At 44.5% G+C, this 21,430-nt stretch overlaps 1 protein-coding gene across 6 annotated transcripts; it reads right to left on the bottom strand.

Moving 5' to 3' along the window:
* Nucleotides 1–1,076: 1,076 nt before the first annotated feature.
* Nucleotides 1,077–21,397, bottom strand: TDH (L-threonine dehydrogenase). 6 transcript variants are annotated; one of them, XM_021072090.2, is made up of 10 exons: nt 21,303–21,397; nt 15,067–15,156; nt 12,720–12,919; nt 11,096–11,138; nt 10,188–10,258; nt 8,239–8,388; nt 7,974–8,146; nt 6,902–6,992; nt 4,094–4,363; nt 1,077–3,550 (listed from the first exon to the last, which is right to left on the bottom strand). In XM_021072090.2, the coding sequence occupies exons 3-10, from the start codon at nt 12,901–12,903 to the stop codon at nt 3,411–3,413; spliced, it is 1,122 nt and encodes a 373-aa protein (XP_020927749.2). In that variant the 5' UTR covers nt 12,904–12,919; nt 15,067–15,156; nt 21,303–21,397; the 3' UTR covers nt 1,077–3,410.
* Nucleotides 21,398–21,430: the final 33 nt, after the last annotated feature.

The following is a 21,430-nucleotide window of genomic DNA, read 5'->3' as shown; positions in this document are numbered from 1 at the left end:
TCCCTCTGGAAATCTAGAAAACATGTCCCAGGCTTCTCTTGGAAAGGAGGGAATTTCTTCTCTGGAAACACTGTTCAACTTGCTCTGTCAGGTGGACCTACTAGACATCTCGGTGGATGACCTCCTACACTGTTAAAATTTTTTTTTGGAAAAAGACTAAATCATGACTCTCACACAAATACAAAACAAACAAAGACTGTGCTTAACTCATTAATAAATGTAAATCATATCTTAGTAAGTAAATATGTACTTCTGGTGGCAATAGCAGAGCAGAATTTCATCATAAATTCGACTCTCTCAATAAGACTAGGACTACATAAAATTAAGAGGCAAAGATATAAAATGTTTATATCTTCTGACTTAGTAATTATACTCCTGGGTTTCTGAGTAAAGTAATTCAATAGTGGAATGACTGCATAATTATGATATTCCACTCGATGATTATGCAGCTATTTCTAAATGGTAAATATCAAAACTACATTTAAGTTGTTACATCAACCTTTGTATTCCTCGTTTAAAAATTTAAAAAAAACAAAACTACTTTTGTGATGAAACTCATCTTTCCCATCTAAGTAGCTTTTCAGATCGCTTCCACATTAACCATAAAAAAACCCTTTCCCCCAACAGAAAGGAAAGCTTTTTATAGCAAAACATTAAGTCATCTCCTGGGATCCCAAGATGTGCACCAGATATTGAGTATTTGGAGAGAAAGGGCAACTCTAATTTTAGTTAGACTCCATATAATTTGAAGGAGTCTTAGTTCTTTGATGCCTCTTTGAGGTTCTCCCAGAGGGGCATTTATAGACTTAGAAGGATTAAAGGAAGCCACTTTACAGCAAATTCCTCCAAATGCCCCAACTACAAGGTCATCCTGGGAACCTAGCGGAAATGCTGGAAGACTAGGGTCAAAGGGACAAAGGGTCACTCGGGTCAGTTGCTTCCTCCCTTTTCATGGAAGAAAGGAATTAATTTCTATTCCTTTAAGGGAACTGAGAATAAACAGAGTTTAAGAACTGTTTTTCAAACTGAACTATTAGAAATAAAGGAGCTTCAAAACCCAATGACCTACACAGATATTCATAACAGCATTTATTCCTAATAATCAAAAAGTACAAACCACCTAAACAGCCCGCAACTGATGAATGGACAAACGGAATGTGTATACATAATGGAACGCTATTCAGCAATGACACGGAGTACTGACGTGGATGACCTTTGAAAATATTATGCTAAAGAAGCCACTCATAGCGTATGATTCCGCTTACATGAAATGTCTAGAACAGGCCAATTCATAGACACAGAAAGAAAATCAGTGGTTGCCTTGGCTGAGGAGAGTTTCTTTGAGGAAGGATGCTGAAATGGCCTAAAGTTATAGTAATGGTTACACAAATCTCAACAAACTGAAAAATCACCAAACTGTAAACTTTAAATGAGTAAATCTTATAGTATGTGAAACTTATCTCAATAAAGTTGTAAAAAAAAAAAATCTTAAGTCTAGGTGTTTGGGGAGTTCCTGCTGTGGCACAGAGGGGTTAAGGATCTGGTGTTGTCTCTACCTCAGCACTGTTTCAATCCCTGGCCTGACACAGTAGGTTAAGGATCCAGTCTTGCTGCAGCTGTGGCATGGGTCACAGCTGCAGCTTGGATTAGATTCCTGGCCTGAAAACTTCCACATGCATGGGTGCAGCCAAAAAAAAAAAAAAAAAAAAAAAAGACTGACTAATTTTGGCAAATAAAATGTACAAATGTAAGCTTAATCATATTAAGTAGGCAAAAAAACTATATCAACATAATCATTAAATGATTATCTAGAAGTTCAAATCCAGGTATGCCTCCCCCCCAAAATTCATGTTTCTACCTAGCAGCGAAAATTCCAAATACATAAGACTGTCATTAAACAGACAATAAAAATGCCTTTTAATCCTTGACAGCTGCTGTCCACGAGACCCAAGATTAATCTGGAGTTGCACTTTCCAGTGATTTCACAGGCAGCACATCCCAGGGAAGCTGGAAAAAAAGTACATCTGTATCTACTTACATAGTACTTGCTTCAGAGGGTTACAGCACCTCTTCTGAAGGCTCATCTAAGAATGTGCAAAAAGGCTAGGCAAGGAAGTTCTTTTTAGAAAATCATGCTTGAGGAGTTCTCTTCATTGGCTCAGTGGAAACAAATCTGACTAGTATCCATGAGGACACAGGTTCAATCCCTGGCCTCGCTTACCAGGTTAAGGATCTGGCATTGCTGTGGCTGTGGTATAGGCCAGCAACTGCCGCTCCAATTCAACCCCTAACCTGGGAATCTCCATATGCTGTGAGTGTGGCCCTAAAAAAGACCAAAAGAAAAAAGAAGAAAAGAAAGAAAGAAAGAAAATCATGCTTGGAATTGGTCTATACTAGGAGGGTGTGGAAGAGAATAACTGGTGGTCCTTGGAAAGTCCCATCCCCATCAACAGAGTTCACCTGAAGGGGTGGGGCCCAGAAACCTGTGTATTTAGGCAAGTTCCCTGGGAGGCTGGCGTTACAGGTAAGTGATCACGGTCCCAGTCACTGCTGCTCAGATCACCAGCAGCAGGCAATCAAAGAAAGAGGTGCTCCACTTGACCAGTGGCTGCTATTTTGTTTTTGCTCATGCCCACAGCATGTGGAAGTTCCCAGGACAGGAATGGAACCTATGCCACAGCAGTGAGTGGGGCCACTCCAGTTCAGACAAGCCTGGGTCCTTAACCTGCTATGCCACAAGTGAACTCCATCTCTTGATATTCTTAATTTCCTGGGTCCTTAACCCACTGAGAAAGGTCAGGGATCCAACTTGCATCCTCACGGACCTATGATGGGTTCTCAACTTGCTGAGCCACCACGGGAACTCTAAGAGTGACAATTTTGGACAGGTTAAAATCTCTTGAATATAGTGGCATGGGATTAATACATTGGGCATTTTCTTATGTTCTGATGGCATAGTAAAGAATTCATGTAGGAGATCATCTTTGATAGTCTTTAGAATATAATCTTTGGTCTTAGCCAAGAGAAAAATGGAATCTTAGGAGTGATATTTAAATTAAGTTTAATACAAATGTCACATACTTCCACATTCCCAGAAATGGTCACTTCATCGTAATTAAGGACATGGAAACTATTATGACTGACGCCTTCTGTGATATGTGTGTTAGGACACATTTAGGCAAATAGCAAAAATTCAGAAGTCCTACCACCAAACCTACGGCATTGAGAAAATGCTAAAGCCAACTCAATTTTCCATCTGGCAGTTCAATATGAGCTGCGAAAATTTAGTCCAATCAATCCTTCAACTCCATATCATCTAGATTCCTTGGGCTCTGGAACCTTGGGGGGTTGGGAGGTTCCAGTTTTCCCTGGACGGCCGCCCAGGACTCACGAACGCTTCCTCCGGCACTTCAGTTAGCTTGGGCGACTCTGCTATGGGCACCATGGAAGTTCAACATCGTCGTCACCAGCTCCGGGAGGTCAAAATCGTGTTTCCACCCCCAGTCCCTCCGAGCGGTGCTATCATCAAAGTTCATTGGCCAACTATCCGCTAGGACAAGATACGGAAGAGGAGCTTAAGTTATTCAGGCTTGAGATTTGCAAAAAGTCTAAAATATTTTAAAGCAAGGTCTTTCATCCACAAAGGACATGTCCTCTTTGAAATCCCCCACCTCAAGCACACAGAGTCATCCTCTTAGATTAGAAACTGTGTCTACTGCCAGGCACTGTGAATTGTCACCTACTAGGAAAGCCTCATGCAAACTTGTAGTGGGGGACGGCTATGCTCAGATGGCACTCACCCAGCAGCACAGTCACAGCAGTTGAGAACATAGGGCTGGTCTCATACAAGATCTGCTTGTTTTATGGTTAAACTGGCAAATGGTGAAATGCCAATAAGCCATTTATTTGGAAGGTTCTAGTCCACCCACTTCAGGTATCACCTGCCCCAAACCACAGCATCTGCTGGCCCTGGTGCACCAGCAGCTCCTCCTCCAGAAGGAGGGCTCTGGGCTCTCCTTATCCTCCCCAGTTTGTGTCCTCAGGGGAGCAGCTCGGTTTGGCTTTGGAGGGGGCCCTGCAGCCATGTACCAACCTATGGCCTGCCGGACAGAGTCCACATTGTAGGTGATCTGGAACTCCGGGATGTGCTTGAGGACCTCCTGGGCCAGCTCGGCGGGGGTGAAGCTCATGGCGTTGACGTTGTAGGTCCTCAGGGAGAGGGCCTCCGCCGGCGCCTCCATGACCTCCAGGGTGGCCCGCAGGCAGTCATCGATGTACATCATGGGGAGCCTCGTGCCAGGGTTCAGGTTGCATTCAAATCTGCCGTTCTTGACGGCGTCCTGGAAGATCTGCACCGCGTAGTCTGAAAGAGAATCTCCCCTGTGGGTCTTCGCACGACGAGAGGATGAGTGAGCCCCTCAGATCAAGGTAGCTCAGTTCTCGATATCTTAGTCTCAGAACCTCTTTATGTGCTTAGGAAACACTGAGGACTCCCAAAGAGGTTGTACTAATTTGAGTTATAGCAACATCTACTCCATCAGAAGTTAACTGAGAGCTTTTAATATGTCCACATTTTAAAATGATAATAAACCTATCACATATTCTTATGTATATTTTATATGAAGAAGTACACATTTTCTTCTTATTCTTTTTTTTTTTTCTTTTTTGGCCACCCGGTCTCTGCGGCATATGAAGTTCCCAGGCCAGGGATCAGATCTGAGCCGCAGTTGTGACCTACACCGCAGCTACGGCAATGCCAGATCCTTAACCCACTGTGCAGGCCAGAGATCGAACCTGCGTCCTAGCACTCCAGAGACACCAGCAATCCTGTTGTGCCACAGAGGGGACTCCCAAGAATGTATTTTCTAAACAAGAGAAAATTTAGTGAGAAGCATGGCGTGTCTGACATTTAGAAAAAACTCTCTGGCTGAATGGAAACAAGTGGAGTTCCTGATTGTGCTCAGTCCATGGTGCTACACACATCATGGAGCCTCTGAGAAAATCCAGTGTACTTGTAAAGGAGAGAGAAAAAGGCAAATGACATCTTAGTACTGATGTGAAAGTTGTTTTGACCTCCTAGACCTCTTGAAAGAGTCTCAAGGATCCCCAGGATTCCCAGCACCTACTTGGAGAAGCACCACATTAGGGCAAAACGTTTTTAAAGTAACCAAAACTAAAGGCTCTTTTAAAATCCCTGGTGGCTCAGGGGGTTAAGGATCTGGTGTTGTCACTGCTGCGGCATGGGTTCGATTCCTGGCCTGGGAACTTTTGCATGCCACCAGCATAGCCAAAAAAAATCCCTCAGATTTTAATTGAAGATATTCGAAAAAAATGGAAAGATATCCCATGCTCTTGGACTGAGAGAGTGAATACTGTTAAAATGGCCATACTACCCAAAGCAATCTACAAATTTACAGCAACAACAACGTGGAAAACAGTATGGATGTTCCTCAAAAAACTAAACACAGATCTACTATATGACCCAGCAATACTATCCTGGGTCTGTATCTGAAGAAAACAAAAACATTAATTCAAAAAGATACAGGGAGCCCAACATTCACTACAGCACTACTTACAACTGCCAAGACATGAAAGCAACCTACGAGTCCACTGCAGATGAGTAGATAAAGAAGACGCGGTACATATACACAGTGGAATACTACTCGGCCATGAAAAAAAGAACTCTACTTTTCCATTTGCAGCAACATGGATGGACCTGGAAGGTACTATGCTATGTGAAATAAGTCATATAGAGAAAGACAAATGCTGTATGATATCACTCACATTTGGAATCTAAAAGATAAACTAGGGAGTATAACAAAAAAAAGACACAGACATAGAGAACAAATTAGTGGTTACCAGTGGAAAGAGGGAAAGGGGGAGGGACAAGACAGGGTAGGGAATTGAGAGGAACCAACTACTGTGTATAAAATAAATAAGCTACAAGGATATATTGTACAGAGAAGGGAATGTAGCCAACATTTTATAATAATTATAAATGGAATATAACTTAAAAACTGTGCATCCTTATGTTGTACACCTGAAACTTATATAAAGATTGTAAATCACCTCTACCTCAAAAAAAGAAAAAAAAAAAACAAAGCTAATTATGCCTGGTGCTCCACTCACTAATGAATAATACAGGCTTCTAAACAGGAAGGTACCCAGCTGCACTAGAGATTGGCACTAATTCACTCTCACTTGGGGGCAATCTCTTCTGAAATTTAAGGAAATTTGGATAAACAGTAACAGCAGCAACAATGCTTATGTTCTTTCTAAATATGCAATGCAGAAAGTCCTTTTTTTTTTTTTTTTTTTGTCTTTTTAGGGCCGTACCCAAGGCATATGGAGGTTCCCAGGCTAGGGGTTGAATCAGAGCCACAGCCTCCAGCCTACGCCACAGCAACACCAATGCCAGATCTGAGCCATGTCTGCAACCTACGCCACAGCTCACAGCAACACCAGATCCTTAACCCATTGAGCAAGGACAGGGAGGGAGTCTGTGTCCTCATGGATGCTAGTCAGATTCGATTCCGCTGAACCACGATGGGAACTCCTAGAGAGTTTTAACAGAGCTCTCTGTATTAAGAAACAAAGGTGTACTCAGAGAAAGAGGATGTTTCTCATTCGCTATGTTCCTACACTGTGGGTGACATGCTTGTTCTCAGAAAGGTCTGGGTCTAGCACTGAGGGTGGCCAATTCCGTGGATTTACAGCATCAGCATGAGCTCCCTAGACAAGTTTAAGTCAACAGGGTTCAATGACCTTCTCAGAGGCACTTCCCAGAAAGGATGCAGAAACTTCAGTCAGCACACAGCTAAAGAGAGAGCAAATCTATCCCCACTCTTGTCATCAGTAAGAGCTTATCCTACATAAAGAAGAAATTGAAAACAACACTTACCAGTCGTTCCTCCTCCGGGCTGGGAGTCGGCAGAAATGATCCCAGGATATCTCAGGCATCGGAAGTCTAACCCATACCGGTAATAATAATACTACAAGAAAGAGAGGACTTATATTCAATCTTTTAAATCAGGTAGAGTTATGCAAAGCAGTAACAGTTTTCTGAAACATCCCTCCACACAGTCATGTTAAAATCTTGCTAAAGGAAATGAAGACTAGAATTGCTAAGACTCACCTGTTTTTCTTTAATAAATAACCCCAAAGTTTTTATCTTCAAAGAATCATCACTCTGGTGATAACATCACTAGAAAACACGGTAAGTAACAAATCTGCCTACAGTAGAGATTTCTCTTTTTTTGGTCCTTTTTACAGCTGCACCTATGGTATACAGAAGTTCCTAGGCTGGGGTCAAGGTGGAGCTGCAGCTGCAGGCCTACACCACAGCCACAGCAACAGTGGATCCACGCCGTTATCTGTGACCTACACGCAGCTTACAGCAATGTCGAATCTTTAACCTGCTGAACAAGGCCAGGGATCCAACCTGCATCCTCACAGACACTATGGCAGGTTCTTAACCCACTGAGCCTCAATGAGAACTCCTACAGTAGGGATTTCCAGCCTTTCTTGGGAAGGGACCCCCTGCTCACTGTCCTAAAGGAATCATGAGCCAGCACTGGGAAGAGCATGGGGAGAAGGAGACCATGACCCATCAGCTGAAGGATCAGACACTGGCTAAAGAGCAAAAAAATAATAAAGCTGAAAAGCCATTTGAAGTTATTTTAAACTGAGTCCTATTCACTACCAACACTGGCAGCTTGAAAGAACAGTGTAGTACCAATGAGACGAGCAGCAGGGAAATGGGGGCTGCCATTCGAGAGGCATGCACAAGTGCTGGAGGTTATCAGAGGACTAAGGATTCCTCTGGATCTATCGGTACTGGCCACTTGGCAAACACAATCAGCTTCTGAGCATCTCTGGGGGCAGGGAGGAAGCCCCCTCCTAGGAGGAATCAGCAGGTGTTTGCGGCCAAAAGAAGAGAAAAGGAAAGAGTCACCTCACCCAGCAATGCTCACCTCTCCCATGAGCTCTGCATGGACCTTGGACACCCCGTAGATGGTCCTGGGTCTCTGGATGCAGAGATCGGGAGTTGGGTTCCGTGGAGAAGTGGGTCCAAAAGCCCCGATGGTGCTGGGCACGAACAGTCGCAGACCGTGCTCCGCGGCAACATCCAGGACATTGTGCAACCCTGAAACAAGGGCACCGTGCCCTGGGAAATCTCTACCCAAAGAACTGGGAAGACGGGCAAAGGCATCACAGGGGCAAGACCCAGAGACTCACCAGTGATGTTCACGGCTCTGGCCAGGGACACATTTGCTTCGCCCACCGCACTGAGCAGGGCACTGTAATGAAACAGCCAGGTGACGCGGTTGTTCACCACGATCTCCCGAAGGTTCTTGTAATCCAGGATGTCGGAATAAATAAAGGGGCCTGTGAGGAGCAGTGAAACCAGGCATGGAGGGGTTAAGTGAAACAGTTTGGGGCTTGAAGAGCTCAGTGGCTTTGCCCCCCTCTCCTGATGACTTAGTACCATTAGTACCAACTTGGTAACAACCACTTGATGCTCCTCAGCATTTTTCTTTTTCCTTTTTTTTTTTTCCTGTTTTTTTTTTTTTTAGGGCTGCACCCATGGCATGTGGAAGTTCCCAGGCTAGGGGCTGAATTGGACCTGTAGCTGCAGGCCTATACCACAGCAACGCAGGATCCAAGCTGCGTCTGCAACCTATACCAGAGCTCACAGCAACACCATATCCTTAACCCACTGAACAAGGCCAGGGATCGAACCCTCATCCTAATGAATACTAGTCTGGTTAATTACCACTGAGCCACAACAGAACTCCCAGCATTTTTCTTACTAAGAATAACAAACCCCAACCATGCCATGGCTAACAATAGTTAATGCTTATAACAGGACTTACACCTGTCGGGTGCTGTGCTCAGGGCTTTCTGTGTATTTACTTCCCACAGCCTCTGAGGCAGATACATCTTACCGATGAGGAAACTGAGGCATGGAGAGGTTAAGTAACTTGCCAGGATAAACCAGAACAAGAGTAATAACTAGGGTCACAATCAGGCAGCTGGCTTCAGTGGGTGCCGTTCACACCAAACCTACAGGCACACAGTGACGTCACTCTGCCTAAAGGTTGCACATTTTAAAGGAATAGAAAAGTGGGTTTACAAAAAAAGCCGCACACACTGTAGTATACAAGAACCACAATTGTGAGTTCACTACACCCAGTCAGGCTAGAGGTAGAGCCGATGTGGGACAATGCCAATAAGCCCTGTTTGCAGCAAATTACTGCTCTTCCACATGGTAAGCAACGAAAGGCTGCCACGGAGCCAGGAAGGACCAGGAGACATCATAAAACCGTTTTTGAGGCGGTAGGAAACTTGACTAGAGGAGGAGTCTGAGATTTGTGTGTGGGCCCAGCAGTTTAAGAGCAAGTCCACATTTGAAATATAGGATTAATTGCTCCAAAATTTTAATTTCCTTTTCCTCATTTCAGAACTTGATTTTTGTTTTTCTCTCTGAGCTAAGTTAACAAAAAGCTCTTCAAGGCAGGAACCAAAGCTTTTAATTCAAAGATACTGCTCTAAATAATATCCAGAGGTAATATTCCAAAACTTCAAGATCTCAAGAACACTCCTATCCTTGGATCATTTCAATAAGCAGCAGCTGTAACATAGACGTTTTACAGAACACATGAGGACAACACATTCAACTTTTTTTTTTGGCTGCACCCATGGCGTGCAGAAATTCCTGGGCCAGGGATCGAACCTGCACCACAGCAGCGACAAAGCCAGATCCTTAACCCACTGAGCCACCAGGGAACTCCCAGCATGAAACATTTTTAAGTGGCACAGGTGAGTCTCAAATACTCCTCCTCTTTCTTTAATTCGCAAGCCTGGTTACAAGTGGTGACGCTAGTGGTAACAAACCCGACTAGCATCCATGAGGTTGTGGGTTTGATCCCTGGCCTTGCTCAGTGAGTTAAGGATCCGGCGTTGCCATGAGCTGGGATGTAGGTCACAGACATGGCTCAGATCCCACGTTGCTGTGCCTCTGGCATAGGCCAGTGGCTACAGCTCCAACTGGACCCCTAGCCTGGGAATCTCCATTTGCCTCGATTGCAGCCCTAAAAAGACAAAAAGATAAAAAATAAACACACAAACAAGTCATGACACTGGTTCCAGGAACTGCAGCTCTACATGCTCTGTAAGCCTCTTACCACTGAGGAAGACGTGCTCGGGGGGCTTCCGAATGTCAGACAGAATCACGTTGTCCTTCCCAAACCGTTTCCTGAAAGGGAAAAATTAAACACATGAGTTGGTACATTGAGGATACGACAGGTCCCATGAAAACAGTCTTGCCAACAGGAACTGTTGTTCCCCATCAGCCTCCAGATGCCTCCTTTTCACACCTTTCCTCCTCCCTCTTTGTCCCCAACACATACCCCTTCAGCTCTGGCCACACTCAAAGCTGCATCTCTGGGTTCTGCCTCACCCCCGTATCACCCGGCTGTTACCTATTTCTCCCCAGTGAGCTTGAGTTCTCCCTGTCCCTCCCCATACATCTCTCCTCTTATCCTTTTATCCCACTTTCTCCAGATCCCACACCATTCCTTTTCAGCTCCTACATGTACGTCCCTCTGTCCCCAGACAGCTGAAAATCAAGTGACTCATTTGGAGACTGGTGTCTGTCTTTGCCTTGAAAAGACAGCGGGCGAAGGCAACCTGCGGGATGCTGAATTGAGAACCTAAAATGGGTTTGTGGTACTAAGAGGTACAATGAAATGCATTCCAAGTGGTCATTTAGATACAGTATCTTTTATTGTTGTTGTTGGCTGTACCTGCAGCATATGGAAGTTCCCAGGCCAGGGAATGAATTCCAGCCACAGCTGCCAGATCCTGAGCCCACTAAACCAGCCAGGGATCAAACCTGAGCCCCAGCAGTGACCCAAGCTGCCGCACAGACAATGCCAGATGCTTAACCTGCTGTGCCACAGCCGGAACCCCTAGATATGGTATCTGAAAATGGTCAGGAGCAAGAGGGGGGAGAAAAGATTCAGTGGTCAAATGGGGCCAAAGAAAGCTACAACGCTCAGATTTTAAGTTACACTTTGAAGACTCTTCTTACCTCAAAAGGCTAGCAAGCCCCACTCCAAGCTGGCCAAGACCCCCTGAGTGAAGAAAAAAAAAGTGCAACCTTAATCCAAATCTAACAGATTCAATTATTCCCAGATTGTAACAACAGCCTAAGACTCTCCTGGCAAACTTAGCTGATCAGGTAAAGCCCCAGGTTGGCCTGATGTAATGGAAGTACCCTCTCAGAGCTGAGCCAGTTCAGGTAAGATTAGTTTCAGAGACAAAGGGCTCTACTGCAGAGAGTGGCCGAGGGGAAGCCAGGCACAGGAAGGGAATAATCACAGGAGAACAGAACCACCTGCCAGCTCCTTGGGCCAGGAATTCACCACCAGCTCTGCCTTTGTTACTTGATGGGCTGTGAGGCTTGTCTGCTGGAGGTACCAGAACACTCAAAGCCAAATACAATCATCTGGCAAAAACCTCCAGTGGAATTATCCCTGAGGGGCCTCCCCCATTAGAACTGAGGTAGAATATGAAGTGAGGAAAAGCAGGGACAAACCAAGAAGTCACCTGAAGGATGGGCAGATAACTGGATGGACAAGGAGCCACCAGGAAAATTTAAACTGAGCATTACAGCATCTTAATTTGGAAGCTTACAAATGCCATTGACGGAAAGGGGAGAGCTGAGGCCTGGGAGCGTAGATAGGGGAAAAAAACTGGAAATTCCATCTGGGAAAAATTAATGAGGCAGGGAGATACAGAAAGTGGGATTTCCCATAAGCATATGTTAACATGGGACTAAAAAACCAGGCCACCGATAGGAACACCAGGCCCTGGATGATGCTTTGTTGGTAGAGGGAGGAAGAAATCAAACAACACACAGGGGAAAAGGCTGGAGAGTCAGGGAGAAAAGGGAACCAATCTCACCTGAAACCCATTTACAGCAGGAGAAGAGGTGGCAGTGAAAACACACACACACCCTCCCCTCCCCCCATCCCTCCCTCCCTCTCTCCCCTCTTTCTCTAAAGAACCTAAGAAGGATGAGGCCAAGAGACAACAATGTGGCAAGCAGCGGACAATAAAACATGTTAATCGGGTGAGAAGTGGGCTTGGGTGGGCAGACTGATGGTCAGGTCTGCAGTCAGCAGGTACAGAATCAGGTGCTGGGTGGACACGAGGTGTGGAGGGCCGGGACGTGAGTCCATCGATGATGAGATGCAACATGAGGTGATGGCGAGGAACTCCCCGGGCCCAGGCTGTCTCCTCCATCTCCGCTGCACAAATATGCAGTCACTGCCTGGACTGGGAAGCCTGGCCATGCAAAGCTGCGCTGATCCAAGAGTCCACATTCTAGCCATGCACCTTGGCTCCCAGGCCACTCCTAGCAACAAAGGGGAAGCAAGTCCCACAGCAGCATATTGGTCCCCACGTTCCTGGGTCCTCCCTTCAGACAATACAAGATTTGGGTGTGAAAACTAACCCCTGGCAATAGTGACAAAATAAGGACTGGGGACTTGGCGATGTGCCAGAGGAAGCTAATAATGGAAAAAGGAGTTTCTGATTATTACGACCCTGGTTAATGTGCTGGCACATTAGACATCCTGAAAACAAATCCACAGCCACATAAAGAAGAAAATAATAAAACCACAAATGGGGAAAAAAGAAACAAACCCAACCTGTAATTAAGACACGTGGCTGGTTTGCTTCAGAGAAGGAGGTGGAGTGGAAGTTGGCGTCTGCTGGAATCTGCCGAGGGGAGGTGCCCAGAAACCGGCGGGGCAGGGTGGGTGGCTGGCAGCCACAGGCCGGGCTCCCCAGCGTCCGGCTGGCAACCTGCTTCAGCATCTTCACAACGGGCATGGTCTCTGCCAACAGCCTGAAACATGAAAGCAGCCAAGGTCAGTACACGACCATTCCCTCTCCTGACCCCTAGAAACACAAGCCCTTTAACTGCAACCAACACTAAGATCAGATCGACGGTTCTCGAGCAAAGCCATGTTCTGGATTCAGAAACTGAACTAAAGAGACTGCTGAGTGTACCGCTAGGGAGCCAGTCAAGAGCTGATTATGAGCCCAGCCCGGTGAAAGGGGAGAAACGCTGCTCGTGCAAAGTGCAGACAAACAAAGGCTGGCCAGAGATTTCAAACTGGGGCCATGCAGTGCTGACATCAACTGAGATTTAAAGTCACAGTGGAGGTGACTGTGTAAGAGCCGTCCACACCAGGGACACCAAGTCATGAGTCCCAGTGCAGACCGCATACCTTTACATCTTTATCATCTCTCCGTGCACCATCGAGGTCCCAGGTGAAATATCACAAGGCCCTGTGTATCTCATGCTAACTCAGATAAGAGATAGGATGAACCAGATTAGAAAAGCAGACAGTTAAGATTAAAAAGGCCCTCAGCAATATTTAGGAAGCTCTGACTAATTATTGTTTCACTGCCATCTCTTTAGAAAGGACCATTTAGAAAAGCTATTTTCTCCTCTCTTCCCAGATCACATGTATTTTATTGCAGTCCATGTCCTCTTCCTCGTCAGCTGTACCCAGGCAAGCACGTCACAGGAGTGGATCACAGTTGCACTGGGTGCAGCATCGACCGTCCTGCCCCCAAAAGGTCAGGGCTTTGTGTTCTGCACACTGCCCTGTGGGCCTCAGATTTCCAACAGCACTGGGGGATGCGCCTTCAGCTTTGACCCTAGTGCCCCCCCACTCACCGCCAAAAATGACCAGATCTCAAGAATCATATATTCTGCATCATAAAATGAGAAAAGGTAAACCACAGCTGGAGATACTTCCTGCTTAGGAGCTGAACTTAGACTGGCTTCACACTCAACACAGTGCTTTGAGCAGGTAACAGTAATTCTAAGTAAAAACAAGCAGCAGAAACTTTCCTGCATCCCTAAAGTCCAGACTATAGGAAATGAATGAAAATACAATCTTCTGAATTTCTCCTTTCGTGAGCCACAGTGGTCTTTTCCTTTAGGACACTAAAATAAGGTGGGCAGAGCTCCAAGGGCTTCTGTGGAGTCAGCAGCACTGCCCATCAGGTTTCCAGTGTGAGACTCCTGAGGCCCTTCACCTGGGCTAGCTTTCCCAAACAAGCAGCAGACAACCTTTGGCTGGCACATCTCAGGGCTGGAAGGGAGGTCACCATGGCAGGGATCTAAGCTTTTCTTCAACAATCTTTACTGACACCTCAGACCAGGTAAGAACCTTGATTCTTCGTTTTTTTCTTCTCTCACACCCGCAGCCCATGGAAGTTCCCAGGCTAGGGATTGAATCAGAGCTGCAGCTGCCAGGCTATGCCACAGCCACGGCAATGCTAGATCCAAGCTGCATCTTTGACCTACACCGCAGCTTGAAGCAATGCCAGATCCTTAACCCACTAAGCGAGGCCAGGGATCGAACCCACAACCTCATGGTTCCTAGTTGGATTCATTTCTACTGCACCACGATGGGAACTCTGACTAGTCAGATTCTTAACCCACTGAACCACAACAGGAACTCTGATTCTTTTTTTCTTAAATTTATTAAAGCATAGTTGATTTACAGTGTTTTGCCAATTTTTGCTGTAAAGTGACCCAGTCATATATACACAGGTTTTTTTTTTTTTTTTCTTATCTTTCATCATGCTCTATCCCAAGAGACTGGATGTAGTTACTGTGCTGCACAGCAGGCCGCACTCTCCATTCTAAATGTAATAGTTTGCATCTACCGACCCCAGACTCCTAGTGCCTCCTACTCCCTCCCCCTCCCCCAGGCAACCACAAGTCTGTTCTCTACATCTGTTTCTGTTCTGTAGATTGGTTCCTTTGTGCCATATTTTAGATTCGACATATAAATGAAGTCATATGGTATTTGTCTTTCTCTTTCTGACTTACTTCATACTACGAATCTCTAGTTGCATCCATGTTGCTGCAAATGGCAAGAACTTTGATTCTTAAGGTCACTTATTTCAGTAAGTTCAAGAGGATGGTGAGGAGGCCAAGAAGCAGCTAGATTTACCAAAACATAGACTTACCAAAAGAATTCTCAACTCCCCAAAGCAAAGTAACGATGGCCACAGGTAAAGAAGTTTGGGGGCTTTTCTTCCTTTTAAAGGTTGAAGAGGCTGAAAACATGAAATAGGTACGTTAAGTTTGTACAATTCTCTCCATCTTCCCCCAAAGGGAAAAGCGCAAAGGTGGCATAAATTCTTAATCAAATATAAAGTATTTTAGTTTAACCATGTGGACAATTCATGATTAAGTTGGTTCTTATTCCACTATTACCAGCTAACATTTGATGCTCACTACAGGTCACAGGCCTGTCAACCAAAGCCTTCTGATATTAGAGCATTTAACCATGGCAACGGCCACCCCTCTCAGGGAACCCAGCTCTTAATGCCAAGCAGCACTACTATCCTCTTACAGGACTGCTTTAAAAACAAATCCTTCCAACCATCTACAACATGCAGCTTTTCTAAGTCAAGGTTATTACCCTGCCACTGCCAAGTTCAATTCAATACTTTTAAGGCAGCAGTCAAATTTTCTGGGCTCAAGACTTCTTTACACTCTTAAAAATTGAGGGTTTGTTTTGTTTCCATGAGTTCTATCTAACAATGTTTGCTGTAGTAGAAAGTAAAACTGAGAAATGTTTAACATATGAATGAATTTATTTAAAACCATAACAAACATTTGAATGAAAATGTAATTTCTGAAACAAAAAAGTCTACTCAGAAGGTGCCTCTGTTTTACACTGGTACTTCTCTTTGATCTTTTCCTTAATAGAAAACAGCAGGAGTCTGATATCTGCTTCTAACTCAATCTGTCGGTTGCTTCGATTGAAATATATGAAGAAATCCAAACTCAGAAAGCAAAGCAGCAGGGAAAGGAAACAGTATTTTAAAAGCCTTTTTGGATAATTCTGGATACTCATCTTTGATATCCAAAACTCAACACGTGGTAGTTTCTTGAAGATTAGTTGCAATGTAGAATCTGAAGCCCCCATCAATGAGCCTTTCATACTTGTTACATTAAAACCCACTCGTCTAATGCTTTGAATAGATCTTTTCCTCCTGCATGATTTTGTCATTTCGTGCATTGCTCTTTTAGCAAATATTGGTTCAGTGAGTCATGCAGAGCTTCCAAATGTTTACACACGTCATTGTACAATCCCAAAAATCATACTGATTAACATTGTCATTGATCTCATCAGAAAATTTCTAAATTTTCTGTCAAGCTGTCAAGTTCATTGCAGCAGATGCAAGTTAATTTGCAACAAATACCATCAACTGTTTCCATAAGCAGCTTGCTTGATTCATTTTTTAGAAAATGTATGCTGATTTTCTAGGTATGAATAACCACAGTCTGTGAGTCATTCTTTGAAGCAAAAATGGTTTGCCAAGAAAAAAAGTAGCCAGTTCAGCTTACAATTCAGTTCAATCATACGAAATGCTTTACCTGAAGATACCATCACACTTGAAGATGGAACAAGTACATCCATTTACCCCATGACACACTAAAAAGATACGTCTCAAGGACCATGATTTAATAAAAGTAATCATTTTTACTGTTTCATAAAGGGCATTCTTTTTTTTTTTTTTTGGCCATGCCTATGGCATGCTGAAGTTCCCAGACCAGGGATCAAATCCAAGCCACTGCAGTGACAATGCTAGGTCCTTAACCTTCTGAGCCACTAGAGAACTCTATAAAGGGAGTTTTTAAGTAAAGCTTTCCATTTTTTATTCTATTTTGTATTGAAAGCACACGGCAGTGAAGAAAACCATGATTACCGTTACAGCGTGGTGCCATTGCCCTTGATTTGTGCAAAGGCGCCAGTACTTTCAGCTGGTGTGGTTTATGCACCATCCATGCAAATTCAACAGTTGTTCCAGAATAAACCACGAAATTCCAAAGAAGGTATTTTACACTGAATACATTTGCACTATTTGTGTTTACTGCCAGTCACTGAAAAAACACTCTTTGATGATTGGTTTGCATTGATAACACATGAATACAAACAAAATGGCAAGTCCAGACAAGACTACAAATTCTTCCATTTGTAAAGTAAAAATACATTTCTACTGTCAGTCTTGATGTCTGCAGTTAAGTCTTTAATTTGATAAGTTACTGCGTTATTAGAAAGTGGCAGTACTTTGATTCCTTTCAATACATTCTCAACCAAACAACGCTTTGGTGTATTTCTCTAGCCTCTGCAATTTGATAACGTATCCTATTAGATGCTTCAACAACTTTTTCTTTTCTAGTTTGGAAAGCTGTAATATTTGGCTTTTAAAGAGCTCATTGTATCTACATTTAATTCATTTATTTCCTTTTTCTTTTGCTGATGGAATGGCTGGTCTCAGAACTGCCACCAAAAATATTACTCAAAAAAAGTTCTGTGGCTCAAGACACATATGGTAAATTTCTAACATCTGTAAAACTGAGGAAAACTTTCATGTTTTCATGTGTTTTTTAGTTTTGCCCATTAACCTGGAATTGACTCCTTTTTCCCTAAATCAGAGAACTCTGATTATATCATTTCATTTTTTTCAGCATTTACAGACACAGCTCTGAGTTGAAAACTCGAATCTCCTAATATCTTCCCTACTATATCCCCCTTTTCAGCCAATGATAAACCCTTAAATATAAAGATGTAGAAATTAATATCCTTTTATTTTAGAATAAAATATTAAGTTCACAAGAATTCTTATACCATTTAAAAATTTAGAAAAGTTTTCAAATCAAGACTATATACTTTTTGCTATTTTTCCATATAGACAAAAAAAAAACAACTTTAGAGATTTCAAAATAATGACTTATTACAAGAAAATGAGGTCACAGAGACGACAGCAGATCAACTGCAGGTAGCTAGTAAGAACACTCAGAAGTACTAAGAACCAAAGGGAATTCATCTCTGAAAATGCACATAGTTGTACTCTAAGCCTACTGTTTTTAGAAGATTCTTGAAATACAAGAATGCACAAGCATACATGTCACGTGCCATCAGAGGAAAAGCTCATCATAAAGCATGTAGCCTCTGGAAAACACCACACTTGTAAGGGGAAGAATGAAAAAGGCAAAAAATACCTGTGTTATTCTTAAAATAGTTTTGACCTCATGGACACTACAAAGGTCTCAGGGAATCCCAGTCTTCCCCAGACCACACTTTGATAACAGCTGTTCTAAGGTAAAACTTGCTTTGCCTAGTTATTAAATGTATACAGGGAAACCATGGAAAATTAAAGATCAGATGAGAGTCCATTTACCCTTTGTATATTAACTACAGCAGAATTCTAAGCAGCCAGTGGCTTCACGAAGAGGCTGGCAGTGACAGATACAGACTCAGGCTTTGGTGATTGGATGTGGGGCAGCTGGTAAAGGAAGGGAGGATAACACCAAGTCCTCTAATTTGTGCTGCTACAAGCCCGGGCTTCCTGAAGGATCTGGGCAAGAAGATGAGTGAGCTGGGTTTTAGGTATGTTGTTTTTAGGGGCCAGAATGGCTGCCTTTGCCATGGAGCTGAGAGTTCTGCTGAGTGGTTCCTAGCAGTGCCTGATGCATGTCAGAACTCACCGAACACCGTGTCAGATGGACAGACAGGGAGGAGAAACCAAGAAATAACAGTGGATTGTCTATCCCACAATAAACAGAATGCCCTCTGTTGCCGGAAAAAAATTACTTTCATTTGTTAGGAGGGGAAAAAACACCCTTAATTCAATTGTGATTGCTTTGAAGATAGATAATTCTACTTCAGAAACATTCAAAGAAACTCCAATTTGAAATACCGAAGACCAACAGAATAGGCTGTTTTCCTGAGGATGCACCAGCAATTTTGCTTAATATTCTTGCTGTCTTGTGGTCCCCCCAAACTTCTAGCTCTAAGCCTTCTCAGCCATGGAGATAATAAATATGGACATATTAAGTAATGTCTCCAACACATTAAACATGAAGCTAAAAGTATCCAGCCCCCAAAAGATGAATGGTTAAAGAAAATGTAGTATACACATGTGATAGAATATTATTCAGCCTTGAAAAAGGAGGTCCTATCATAGGCTACTATGTGGATGAACCTGGAGGATATTATGCTGAGTGGCTGAGTGAAAAAAGCTGGTCACAAAAGGCCAAATACCGTATGACTTCATGCATATGAGTTACATCACTTATCTGAAGTAGTCAAAAATATCATGGAAATAGGAAGTAGAAAGGTAGCTGCCAAGGGGTGGGATACTAGTGTTTAATTAAGAGGCAGTTTCAGTTTTCAAGGATAAAAAAGTTCTAGAGGAGCTCCCATTGTGGCTCAGCAGGAATGAATCTGACTAGCATCCATGGGGACTCTATCCCTGGCCTTGCTCACTGGGTTAAGAATCCAAAGTTGCCATGAGCTGTGGTGTAGGTTGCAGACACTGCTTGGATCTGGCATTACTGTGGCTGTTGTGTAGGCCAGCAGCTACAGCTATCATTTGACCCCTAGCCTGGGAACCTCTATACGCAGCGGGTTCGGCCCTAAAAAGAAAAAAAAAAAAAAGTTCTAGAGATCCACTGCACAACACTGAATATACTTGACACTACTGAACTGTACTCTTAAAAAGGGCTATGATGGTAAATTTGACATTATGTGACTGAAACAATTTAAAGTTTTTTTAAAAATCCAGCCCCGAGAAATGGCCAGTACATACATATATTGCTGAGGAGCTAGAAAATTCGCCCAGTGGATATGAGATCCACCAAATCTCAGTCCCATCCAAACTCTCAAACCTTTGTCCCTCTGAAGCTTCTAAATGGTTCTTTTCCCTCTGCTTATAAACCTACTGATACTCCTCCTGCTTTACCTTTCCTTTCAATCTCAGGGGTCTCCAGAGTGTTCCCGTTGCCCCAACCTTCGTTCCCTGCCCCTCCAAGTGGAGCTTCCTTCTCACTCTGCAATCAGTGAAACTGACTTCACCAAAAGTCAGCCCTTGCCCAGATGGCAACTTTCTAGCCCTGTGCCCTCTCCCAATGCTGACCACGCCCATCTTCAAATCTTTCTGCTTTAAGGACCAGTAACGCTTAGAAGACACATTTGCAAGGCAGTCTACACTTCACATCCTCCAGTTCTCTAAATCATAAAAATAAATGTGTCCTCTTCATAGTAATGACCCAAGGGGGAAAAAAATCAGGCAACTCAACTAGTGAGTGCTGACGAAGCACCTGCTTTCCTGAACTCTTATTTAATCCCCACAGTAACTCTTAAACTGGGTTCTTTCCCCCATTTTGCAGAATGAATGGACTCGCCCAAGGTCAGGCAGATACTAATTACCAAAAGGAGGGGGGTTGCAAACCAGGTCCGCTGAGTCTCAAACCCTCTTTCCATCACCCAAGGGAGGACAAAGAGGAAACACTCCTGCCACCTTCCCTGCTGCCTTTCCTTCCTCCGGCTGGCTCCTCCTCGCCGCTCGCTAGGAGGAGAGCACCCAGCAGTCTAGGGGGTTCAAAGCCAGACATCGCCCGCTCTTGCCCCCGCCGTGAGAGGCTGCGTACACACTATCTTGTCAAACCTCAAGTTTCCCCTTCCTTAGAAATAGGACAATGATAGGACCCACATTAGGCTGTTGAGAGCGTTCAATAAAAGCAATTCATAGAGGCACTTAGCAAACTGCTCAGGATAAAGACTCCCATCAACCAGCTAGTAAAGTGCAGATCTAATACGGGGATGATCCGAGAGCTAGAAAGGGTCGGTGAAAAAAATCCCAGAGCTCTAAGAGGAGCTACAAAGAAAGGGCCTTAGAAGGAGGTCTGGCTCCGCGGAGCGGGCACTCCCCTCTCCCGTGCACACATTCCCGGGAGAGGAAAGCCAAGAAAACGCGGCAACCTGGGCCGCACACGGGTCTCCATCCGGCCTCAGCCTCCCTGCTCTCTAAAAGAAAAGGCGTGCGGTGGAGTGGGGGGCCACCCTCCAAGGGAGATGACTGGACAAACCAGTTTTATGAGAAGAGCCTCTTCCTCCCCTATTCTCTGACAGGGGGTGCCTTTCCGAAAAGTAGGAAGGACGGGGAACAGCGTCTGCTGCCCCGACCAGTGCCCCAAGCCTCCCCCAGCCCCGGCCTCCCTTCCAGCTCCCGGGAATCGATGGAGACCCGCGTTAGTGCCAGGAATCGCAGTCAGCGGCGCCGTGCTGGGTCACAGGGATCGGGCCAGCCAGGGCGAGGGGGCCCCGCGACGTCTGCCTCCTCCGTTCTAAAGGAGTTTAAATCTCGGGGTCTGTCGCTGAGCGAACATCGGCCGCCTCCGCACTGACCTTCCAATACAGCCGCCCAGAGAGTCTGCTGCGCCGCGGCGCGGAAGCCGGAGCTGCACGTGGCCAAGAGTCCGAAAGCGCCGAGCGCGCAAAGCAGAGTAGGCTAGGCGAGCAGCGCCTTTATCCCT

Source organism: Sus scrofa, chromosome 14 (assembly GCF_054392235.1).
Source record: "Sus scrofa isolate SSC_HxYL_T2T_F1_AM1 chromosome 14, Sscrofa_HxYL_maternal_Yorkshire_Landrace_v2.0, whole genome shotgun sequence".
Classification (NCBI taxonomy): Eukaryota; Metazoa; Chordata; class Mammalia; order Artiodactyla; family Suidae; genus Sus; species Sus scrofa.
This window is presented reverse-complemented; position numbering and strand designations above follow the sequence as displayed.